The sequence below is a fragment of the Stegastes partitus genome, unplaced genomic scaffold, assembly GCF_000690725.1.
Source record: "Stegastes partitus isolate 25-593 unplaced genomic scaffold, Stegastes_partitus-1.0.2 Scaffold1258, whole genome shotgun sequence".
Lineage (NCBI taxonomy): Eukaryota > Metazoa > Chordata > Actinopteri > Pomacentridae > Stegastes > Stegastes partitus.
This window is the reverse complement of record NW_007578989.1, coordinates 151,473-162,942: the sequence shown is the minus strand read 5'-3', so window position 1 is coordinate 162,942 and position 11,470 is coordinate 151,473. Positions and strand designations below refer to the sequence as shown.

The following is an 11,470-nucleotide window of genomic DNA, read 5'->3' as shown; positions in this document are numbered from 1 at the left end:
TCGCATCGCAGGTACAAAGTCTCAAATTACTCAGTGCCGAGCAAGAAGTAATGCTGACTATAGACTTTGACTGGTATTGAAGAAAATGGGTGGAGGTTTTCGGGGAAAAGAAGAGCATTGGACGAAGTTCTTAAACGCATATAAGGACATGTAACGCATTGTTAGCCAATGTTATTTTGGCAACTAAGTGTTATTCTGGCAACATGTTTTGACAACGCTGCCTGATCATCACTGGCCCGTAGCAGGCAGACTGAGTCCTGGCATAAGTGAAAGAAACCAACGATTTAAGAACAAAATAAGGGTCATTATTGTTTCTCATGCTTCACTTCAGTTCATGCCCATTATGCCGGGTGGCGTGAAGGGCAGCCTTGACGATGGAGGCTTCTTGGTGGGTGACATGGCCGATCCACCTCCAGTGCCTCCTCATTCGTGTGGTAGCCATAGATTCGGTTCCACACCTTTCGAGCAGGTCTTTGTTTGAAATTGTTTTGGGCCATAAGAAGCGTAGTATTCCGCAGAGGATCTTGGTGTGAAACTCTCATGCTTATTGTATATAAATGAACATTGCTGAGTAGCTCTCTGCAACAGCTTTGTTTTAAACAAATCACTATGATGCGATAATTGAAATGCCAAATAAATGAATTTATTTACCGCCCTTTTGGAGTCGATCTCTTTAGAGACTCTAATGTAGTGATGAGGCTCTGTGGACAGCATCACAGGTTTTATTTGCAAAATAAACTTAAATGCATTGTGTGTCATTAAACTGTTCAGCATTATATCAGAATGAAAAGCTCCACCTACGTCAATGAACTACGAGTGGAATAGTCAAACTGCATTTCTCCACCTGTATGTGTGTCTGGATATAACTTTTGTTATTTCCACAGACTGATCATGTCTCTGCTTTTACATACAAATGACTTGTTACACTTGTGGAAACGACCACATTCAGCATCGTACACTGTAAAATGTGAACAGTTGATCTTACTTAAACGAATCAAAGAAAACCAGTTGCACTCAAAAAAGGTAAGTAAATATAACTATTAGTCTTAAATTCAGTTTCTACACAACTTTACATACACTGCACTCGAACACAAAGATCAAATTCATTATCCTTGCTATTTTTAAGTTCACAAAATCAACTAAATACAGCTAAATTTTAAGTAAACTGTACAAGTAGATATGAAGTGAACTGAATTTAAGACTAATGGTTATATTTACTTACCTTTTGTTGAGTGCAACCGGTTTCCTTGATTCGTTTAAGTAAGATCAACTTTTCACATTTTATAGTGTACGTTTAAGCTTTTATTTTTCTCCATCATCATCTCTATAAGCAGCTCAATGTGAGCTGAGCTGCTCTGCACACAGTCTCTTCTTTGAAAAGAAAGAATACTTCAGTATAATGATAGATTTATTATGGATATATTTTACTACACTTAAAAAAAAAGTTTGTTTTTTTTCTGTGTACTTGTAAGTAGTAGGAGCTAATTAAAAGATGTCATTCTTTGAAGATGAAAAGGCAAATTCCTTGAACTCAGCATAGCTTGTAAGTTGAACATGACTTAATCAAAAGTTGTTGTAGCTCAAAAAGATTGATGTAAACTGTTGCTTTTGCTGTCGTTGAACTCCTTCATAATTAACTGGAGCTGGAGCCAACAGCTTGAGGCCACCAGGGGCCTCCACTGCAGCGGAATCTGAGAGTCAAAGTTGTTCCCCTTCAACAGAGAACTGAGTAGCACAGAGGAGGAGCTTCAGTGATTCTGCGACACACATCCTTCGTCCTCAGCCTCCGTCTTCAGCCTTGAACGACCTGATAAAGATGGTGCCCGGGAGACCCAAAAAACCCAATGGCTGAGTTGGAGGAGTGTCGCATCGCAGNACCAGTCTATCACAGGGCTACACTTAGAGACAGACAACCAAGCACACTCACATTCACACCTACGGACAATCTAGAATCACCAATTAACCTCAACATGTTTTTGGACTGTGGGAAGAAGCCGGTGAACCCAGAGAGAACCCACGCTGCACGGGGAGAACATGCAAACTCCATGCAGGAAGATCTCGGGTGTCCTCACTGGAACGCGAACCGGCGACCTTCTTGTTGCGAGGCAACAGTGCTAACCACCGAGACGCCTTGCAGCTCCACCTTGCAGCCAAGTGGAACCTTTTTTTAAAAAAAAAATCTAAACCTTGTCTATCATAGTTGTCTATCTGCATTTTTTTAAATTTCTGTTGATCACAGACCGAGTTTTATATTTACACATCTGTATGAGGTTTCCATTACTTTATCCACCCAATTCATATCAGTCAGGACTGGTAAATTACAGGAAACACCTTCGTCTCACTTCACTCCACAAGCTGCAGCCTTTAAATGATCATAAATCAACAGCTCTCCAAAACAGTTTAAACAAACAGTAACCTTAATGGAGATTGGCTTTATTGCATTGATACTGTTGTGTGTGTTAAAACTAATAGTCGTAAAGTGACTACTGAGTGAAGTTTGTTTGTGTTTTGGATGAAGCGAACTCTTTGTATCTTACAAATACTCAAGTAAATGGGAGGCTGGTCACGTAACTGCTCCACACCTTTGCAGCAGGGTGGAGTGATCTGTCTGTGAATGGGGCCGAACCCTGAAATGAAATGTTTTTGCAACATCAGCTAATTAAAATAGAAGACAGAAAACTGAAACTATGTGACCTTGGAGTTGAAAATGTGGCCTGATTACTTCTTTCTAGTTGATGTATGAGGCATTCAGAGTTTATTCTGGTCTTAAGGAACATTACACAACAACCTGTTTTTGATTAGGGAACTAAAGGTGATTAAAATGTCCCGTGATGATAGAAGCAATACCTCTGCCTCTGGGTGAATGCAAAATCTCTGTAATTTCAAGAAAGGTAGTGGAGTTGTCACTGCTGTTAGATAGGGAGGGACTCGTCACCTTGGCAACCAAGAAAATGGAGAAGAGGCATCCTAAATCCTTACGCAAGAAGTTTTAACACTAATCAAGTACGCTAGATGTCCAAAGCTACCCAAACCAAAAATTTTAAAAAATAAGAATGTGGATTCCTATATTACTTCCTTTGCACACACTCATAAGTAGCTTTGCTTTTCAAACACTCACAGAAAATAAAGTAAAATCAATTTTGCGTCTCTTTTTGTCATTGGAATTATTGACAATGAAACATAGAATGCTTAAAAATAAACATGAATAAATTGTTCCAAAGAAAATGCTGAGAGAACGTGTGATCAAACAAGCTGTTTAATTATTGCACAATACATTTATAGCAAAGGTTAAACTATTGTGCAGCAGGCTTCACATGCAGGTTAAACAGGGTTCTACACATTGCGTGAACTCAGCGTGTCCTCTGAGTTCTTTTAAAACACCACAAAACTCACATTTCAGATGATAATTACATTGAGACTGTTAGAAACACACATTTATTCCCATGTTTTAAACAGTAGTTATTTCCCTTTTACACCATTTACTTTTTATTTTCAACATAAATCACATGTTAACTTTTCATCAAACCAGCACAATATTGAAAATACAAACATTTCCTGTAAGTAAGACACCAAAATGGACCAAATAGTTACACCAGGCAGCGGTAGTTTTATATTAGCTGGGAAGGATTCTGCAGTTCTTGAGGAGTCTGCTGTTTTATTATTTGACAATGTTTCATTCAAATGGATTAAAAGGATCGTATATCCGTTCAAACAAAGCAGCAAGTTTGTTCAGTATACTCACAAATGTCTTTTCTACTGGTGGGATTGGTGGAGTGATTGCTGGTGGGATTGCTTCTGGGATTGCTGCTGGGATTGCTGCTGGGATTGCTTCTGTAATTGCTGATGTGATTGCTGCTGGGATTGCTGCTGGGATTGCTTCTGTAATTGCTGTTGGGATTGCTGCTGGGATTGCTTCTGTAATTGCTGTTGGGATTGCTGCTGGGATTGCTTCTGGGATTGCTGATGTGATTGCTTCTGGGAATGCTGATGGGATTGCTTCTGGGATTGCTGCTGGGATTGCCAATGGGATTACTAATGGGAATGTTGCTGGGGTTGCTTCTGAGATTGCTGCTGGGATTGCTTGAGTGATAAATTTGATCACCACAGCTGAGGTAGTTGCAAATAACCCCACTATCACTGCCAAACCCACCAAACCTTTGAGCCATGTCCGTGATGCATTTTGCTTCTTCAAGAGGTTTGCTTTAGCCTGCTTTCTGATCTCATCCTGTGACAAGTTTTCAGATGCCCGTCGAATGCGCTCTTCCTCTTTTTGAATTTCTTTCTCCACTGCTTGAAGCATTTCATTGGTGTAGTAGCCGCCATTGTTCTCCATCACTATCTTGTCTATGGTGTTGAGCAGCTCTGCCACCTGGAACTGGTTGCTTCTGTATTCGTCCTCCTGGGTGTTCTTCCAGTATTTACTGTCAAAGATGTGGCACCGACCACCACACTTCTTCACCAGATCCCGCAAACCATCACTTTTATCAACGTACTCCTCTATTTTCATCCCTTCGGACAGCTGGTCACCTTGAGTGAAGACGACTATGGTGTAATTCAGTGCATCTTCAGAGAAAGTTTCACACATGTGCGTGATGACAGCCTGCTCGTGCTCTGTGAATTTCTCAAGTTTGAGCACAAGCAGGAAGGCATGAAGCCCAGGAGCGCACTCTATGACAATACTCCAAAGGTCTTTCTCCATGTCCACCTCAGACCTGTCTGGGCCAAAGAAACCTGGAGTATCAATCAACATGAGGCTTCTTCCATTGATAGACTTAGTTACGCTTTGAGAAAGACATGTTTCCAAGTCATTGAAATGGTTCACTTTGAATGTGGGCTCTCCTAGTATGGTATTTGCCAAGCTGCTCTTCCCATTTCCAGCTTTTCCCAGTAGGACAATCCTCCTCGTGTTTGGCACTAAAAAATAACAATAATGACAGCAAATCACTATATTTGTGTTTGTCCCTTTCAGTGTTTTGGTCCTAGTATTTTTTGTGCTACACAAATCTTATTAATGTTTCGATTACAGAAAACATTGAGTCACAAAAAAGATGGGGTGATTTACTCCTTTAACAAATTACTTACAGGTCTGATTGTGTTAGACAAAAAATATTTCAAACAATAAAAGTTAATGTTGAGAATAATGAGCAGACATTTTAAAATATTTTTATGTCAGTGGCTGCAAGACAACAGAGCTGTGACATGCTTACATCAGCACCTTTACATAGAGTTGTCCTCAAATGTATTCAGACCCTTCCATTAAAGAAAAGGCAAAATTCACAATAGTCACTCAAATAACTAGAAACTGAAAAAAGTAATAATAAATAAAAATGTACTAAATTGTAATTTAGTGAAATGAGACATTTGCTTCTGAATTGTAGTTGAAAAGAATAATTTTTAAAAAACTGCAACAACTAAATCTACAAAATATTAGTTTACGGGTCCCATCATGCTTGTATTTTATTTTTCAATATTTCTGTTGAACCACAATTCAAAAGCAATGTCATGATTTTCATAAAATTTTTTTTTATTATTACTTTTGTCAATTTCAACTTAGTTCAGTGACAGCTGTTTTTTTCCTTCTTTAATAGGAGGGTATGAATACATTTGAGGACGACATCCAACTCACATGGTAAATCTGTTAACTAGTCATTGTGAGACATATCTCTTAATTACCAGAATCACCTGCCAGAGACATTTGAAAAATAAAAAAGCTAAACCAACTCTAGGAATCAATGACAAGGCTAGGAAGGAAATATCATGAAGTGTCATGAAGATAAAGCTTAATAAACTACAAAGCCTTGTTGCGATTCATGTTGATTACTTCTTTTTTTTTTGTCAGAGTGAAATAACATTTGCAAAACAAATCAGTAACTTTGCAGTGAAAGCATATTTCCATGTAGCTGTGAGTTTTTGAACTGCCACAAAGTCAGAATTTCTGTTTATAGCTTTGGCCTAATATGTAAGGCTGGAGGAAATAAACATAACTTACCGTCCATGCTGTCACAAAAAGAAATCGCTGCACAAAATATTCTTCCGCTGTACGAGACGTCTCTGCTACAAGTCTTTTCTTTTGCTCTTTTGCTCTCTTGCTCCGACTCGCCTTGTGTTTTTTGCTACTCGTCTGACGTGTTTCCTGGCTGCAAGCTGATCAACACAAGTCTATCAAACAGGCATCAATGCACAGCTCTGCAACAGAAGCCCAGATATTACCAGCACTCTACCACAAATGGCTATTTGCAGGACAAAGTTGAAAAGGTGTGACTCAGAAACTTCATATTTTTGAAAAACGGGGGTTTATTTTTTTAAGTTTTAACACCTTGGTGCTTGTTATGCAATAGGCTACTAGTTTGCAAGTAACTTTTTATGTATTATATATATATTATTTATTGAAAGTCTCCATTTATATTCATGATTTAGTCTCACTCTTTGTTCCATTTCTCAATAAGTGACAGAGTCATCATACCAGTCTGGCAGCATGAGCAGCGCTTATTGTTTAAAACAGGAATGTGAGCGTGGCACTGCCTCTGCAACTATTTTTATTGTCCTAAATGTTGGAAACTGCTTTTGCTTTCACAGAAAACAAACAGGGAATCTGCATAATAAAAAACAATACCTTCAATAATAATTAAAGTAGCTGTAGATTCCACTGTCTTTTAATAATAATACAAACTGCAGCAGTAGATAAAGGCACCTGACCTTCTTCTTTATTACCTAGAAGCCATTCAGCTGAGGAAAATATGTGAATGAAAAAACAGACAACTTGGATCCACATGAAGAAATTGCTGCTTTATTGATTCATAATTCATTCTTTCACAAGAAAATGTCAACAGAAACAGACCTCGAAGGTGCATGAAAGTGACAGATTTATTATGATCACACTCAGATTATTATCGTTGCACTCCACTGGAACTTTAAATATAGACGGTAACACAAAGGCTTTACATATGATGACACTACACAAAGAAAACAAGGCATCAGATACGTCAGATACAGCTGATGAAACATGCAGTACTTTGTATCAGATCATGACAGAAAATAAAGTGCATCTTTGTAGCTATAACTTACTGTAAAGGTTAGAAAGTATTTACAACTGATCACCCATCAATTACATAATAACTTTAGATTATTATAAGATTAATATCCTATTTAAGAGACCAGGATTTAGAAATTAACTTGGTGAATCTCAGAAACTTGGCATTTTGCCTCAGACTTCATTTTACTAGGGTTGGGAGTCGTAATAGATTCAAGAATCAGGAAATCTCCAAGAGTCTCTTAGTTTCCAGTAAATAGTCTGCTGCAGAGAAAAAAGTGTTAAGATCCATTTTCCAGGAAAGAGGCTGACAGGCTGCAGCACAATTATTAACCTGTAGCTGAAGAATAAGGAATCAATCATACCAATCAATCAAATCAACTTGAAGGTTAATTGCTTAGATTTGAACGTATTAAACTTTGTTGCTGACTAGTCAACAGATGATTTTCATGATTCATCCCAACCCTGCTTTCTACTTCAGCTGCTGCATCACATTCAATAAACCTATTGCTGCTGATGTTCCTTAGCTTCGGATGCTTTCGGTGCTTCTGCCTCTTTTTCCTTTGTTGCGTCTGCTCCCGCTGCAATTCCTCCTGTTGTTCCTAACATTACCCCCAGTACTAATCCAGCTGTGGGTACGGCACCACCCGCTAACAGCAACCCCCCACCAAGAAACGCACCCAACAGAGCACCTGTTGTAACTCCTGAAGCCTGACGCAACAATTTTTTATTGACAGCAGCTTTTGCCTTTCGCAGGCTCTCATCTGGCGAAACGTCTGCAGATGATTGCTTCATGCACTCTTGCTGCATTTCTTTATTCATTAGTTGCAGCATCTCAGTGGAGTAGTATCCTCCTTTGTTTGCCTCAAATATCTTGTCAATGGTGCTGAGCAGCTCTGCCACCTGGAACTCGTTGCTCCTGTACTCATCCTGGGGGTTCTTCCAGTATCTGTTATCGATGACGTTGCACTGGCCCCTACAGCTCTCCACCAGGCTACACAGATCTGGACTTTGTTTAACAAACTGGTTGATCTCCATTCCCTCATCGAGCTGGTCACCATGAGTAAAGAGCACCGTGGCATATTTCAGAGCTTCCTGAGAGAAATACTGCTTTATAGTCTCTATGACAGCCTTCTCATGTGCTGTAAATTTCTCTACTTTAAGCACAATGAGAAAAATATGAGGACCGGGAGCGGATTCAGTGATGCACTTCACTATCGCAGGCTTCATCTCCTCCTCACTCCTCCCCGTGTCGAAAAACCCAGGAGTGTCAATCCAGGTCACGCGCTTTCCCTTGACAATTGTGGACTTAGCTTGACATTCGCTTGTTTCGGATACAGGTAAAGCGCTCGTCTTAAACACATTCTCTCCAAATATTGTGTTGGCAAGGCTACTCTTCCCAGCTCCAGTTTTTCCCAAGACCACGATCCTTCTCGAGGGCACTGTAAGATAATAATGAAATACATAATTACTCTGCTTTGGTTGTGGATTTGCAGAAGATCTAAAGTAAAGTATAACAAGGAAAAAGTGTAAATCAAACTAGCAACTGCTTACAAACCTGTTGTTTTTAAAATTAGGCTCACATACACACCTGCAGGAGTTGATACTGATATAATTGTATGTGTATTTTTGTGAGAATATGATGAGCTACAATGGTAGATATCTAAAATTAACGAAAAAATTAAAAGCAGATTTAGAAGACCAGTGACGAATTAATCTTACACATGTAAACTTGTTATGAGACAAACTTTTCTGCACAGATGTGAAGCAGATTCTGATACAGGTTTTACTGTAAATAATCTTTTAACAATAACACAATGTTGTGACAGTGGATTGCTCAGCTTTTGCATGAAGTGATGAATACAAATATGTTAAATTAAGCAATTAGAGTGACGTTTTTATCAGAGTGAGATAAAGAAATCACCTATGACACATCCAATTTAGAGTTATCACTGTAAAACATGCTAAACTCTTTGACTTAGAGTCATTTAGTGCAATAGATAAAGTAGGTTGTTTGGTTAAGTGTATATATGGGCCACTAGTTGAGATGACTCTTTTCAACCCTTATTTTGAAGAATGACTGCGTTATTCTAAGATGTACTTCTCATGCAAATGTCATTGGAATGTACACAAACCTCTCGTAGTTGAATATAAGTTTATTCCTCTGCTGTCCTATATGCATGTGCTCTCTCTCAACACAGAATTAATGAGAATAACTAACTGTAGCTTACCATCCATGCTTTGAAACGAGCAGAAATCAACGCTGAGGTTTGCCATTATTCCGATCCCATGGACGTTGTGCCAGTGTCTTTGTTTCTCCACCAGTCTGACTTGTTTCTTGGCAGCGAGTAAAGTGGAATGAACACATCACACAGTGCACTTCTTTTTCCACACGAGCTTGATTGCGTGTCAGAAAGCTACAGAAAAAACAACCGAGTTCAGTGTGTTTGCTGCAGAGGTCGTAGTTAAATAGGTGCTGGGCAGTTAAGTGTTGTTAAGGAGTCAAAAGACCACCAAGGGAGGAGATCAGGATGGCTTAATGGGTCAACAGAACACTGGACTTGGAAGAATATCACTGTTTGCTCCTTGTTTCACATTAAAGTTTTATTATCTCGTCACAAATTTACTACAAATATGAACACACGCATACATGTTTAAACTTCAGAAAACATTTTCCAATTCGGTTTGGCAACATCAGTACTTGCCAAATTATTTCAGCTTTCTGTAGGTTCATTTTAAATTTAACTTGCACAAATATACTGCACACACAAAACCAGAGTATTTCTCTACATTTGTGCATTTTCATATTTCTGTCTCCAAGGTATATATACGTTTCTGTCTGGTTTAAGGAAGACAACGATATGTGGAAATGTTTTTGCTCTGTCTGGTAAAAGAATCTATTTCTGGTGTTAAACATAATACATCCTTGACTTTGAAAGCGTAATGCAAGGCAGGGGGAAAAATAACAAACGTTGTAGTGGTGCCAGCAAAAGCACAACATCATAAGTCGACAGACAGAAAAAGTATTTCATGTTTTATTGCACGATACTGGCGTCTACAAAAGTTATTATTATTGCCCAGCCCAATGGATTATATCATGCATGACATTTTAATTCAGTAATGAACCACCATTATGGCTGCTTTGACTCAAAATATTCTTTTGCTCTGAACACATCAGGAGAAACTTATCTGAAGATGCAGAAGAATGTGTTTCTGCTCTTTTTGATGGGTAAGTACATCATGTCAACTCAATGAGAACCACGTAAAGAAAACAAAAGCTCAGATCATGCTCACAATTACTGCAGAGAAAATCAAGCCAAGCTACAATGGTTGACAAATGCAATTTACAGAGACTCCCTCAATCTGCAGGTCCTCCAGACACCACATGAACTAATGTTGCCTGTACAGGACCAAGTTTTAATAACCTCATAGCAGATAAAAGCAAAATGGGATTTATCTGCTTTTATGGTCTGCGATTATTAAAACTTAGTTAACATATCCTCCAGGACTTGCCTATATTTAGCTGCATCTGTTTAATCTCCTTTTACAAGCCTTCCAGAGCCTGCTGCCAAGAAACATCCCCACATGATGATGCTGCCGCCTCCATGCTCACAGTGGTGATGACATGTAGTGTTTGGTGTCCACCAAACGTGAACAGAAAAGTGAACCAAGTTACAAGATGTGTGATGACTAGCAGACTGGGAAAACACAGCAGTTTTTTAATCAACCTGAATGCTTCTTCTGCTATGGGAAGTTTTGCAGAGATATCTATCGACTGTATTTGCAGTAGTGGACAGTTATAAGAGCTGCCTGATTGCACAGCAGTTACTTATTTGGTTTGCTAAAATATTATGACACTATGAAAAAACAAACAAAAAACAACATTTTGTGTCATTAGGCTTACATTCAATAAGTAAAGCTTATTTTATTTTAATAACAGTTTCAATAAACAGTCCTACTGCATCAACTGAAATCAGTTTGAAAAAGCTAAAAAAAAATAATAATAAAAAAATAAAAGAAAATAAAATGAAGGAATCAAGTAGAAAATAATTGTTTTTGGTAATAGATGAATACTGATAGAAGTAAAATTGATTTGAATATACATTTGATGAATCCCAGATTGGACAAATAATCACATATAGTGTGAATGTGCATGAAGCTTATTAAAATGCAACCGATGGTAAATACGTTAAATTGTGCGATTAATGGCAATTATACAAAGAAATGTAATAAAACATGTGGAGCCTTCATATTATCTGCTGTTTAAAACAGAAGTCTTTAAAAAGTCATTTGAACAGCATGAGTTGCACAACAATCACACAATTAATTTTTAATGTATGACACTGTCCTCCTCATTTAGCTGGACGCACACACACAGTGTGGCCTGGGGCTAAGATTCCATTTGGAAGAATAAAAACCCTAACAATAAAAACAGTGATA

The 11,470-nt window shown here is 38.4% G+C and overlaps 2 protein-coding genes across 2 annotated transcripts in view; both read right to left on the bottom strand.

The window, feature by feature from the left end:
* The window catches only part of LOC103369248 (GTPase IMAP family member 1-like), a 13,262-nt gene extending 7,201 nt beyond the window's left edge, over positions 1 to 6,061 (bottom strand). The window contains exons 1-2 of the mRNA XM_008297914.1: positions 5,990 to 6,061; positions 3,743 to 4,914 (exon numbers count right to left, since the gene is read on the bottom strand). Of these exons, the coding sequence (XP_008296136.1) occupies positions 3,743 to 4,914; positions 5,990 to 5,996 (1,179 nt within the window). The 5' untranslated portion in view covers positions 5,997 to 6,061. The remainder of the gene's footprint in view (positions 1 to 3,742; positions 4,915 to 5,989) is intronic.
* Positions 6,062 to 6,774: 713 nt separating this feature from the next.
* On the bottom strand, positions 6,775 to 9,307 carry LOC103369247 (GTPase IMAP family member 7-like). Its single transcript, XM_008297913.1, has 2 exons — positions 9,262 to 9,307; positions 6,775 to 8,472 (listed from the first exon to the last, which is right to left on the bottom strand). The coding sequence occupies exons 1-2, from the start codon at positions 9,305 to 9,307 to the stop codon at positions 7,535 to 7,537; spliced, it is 984 nt and encodes a 327-aa protein (XP_008296135.1). The 3' UTR covers positions 6,775 to 7,534.
* Positions 9,308 to 11,470: the final 2,163 nt, after the last annotated feature.

Excerpts from the sequence above, each read along its gene's own strand:
- LOC103369247 (XM_008297913.1), bottom strand. The coding sequence starts at position 9,307 with ATGGCAAACCTCAGCGTTGATTTCTGCTCGTTTCAAAGCATGGATG. Across the intron at positions 8,473-9,261 it reads CTCGTTTCAAAGCATGGATG|TGCCCTCGAGAAGGATCGTG; the intron begins GTAAGCTACAGT and ends ATTATCTTACAG.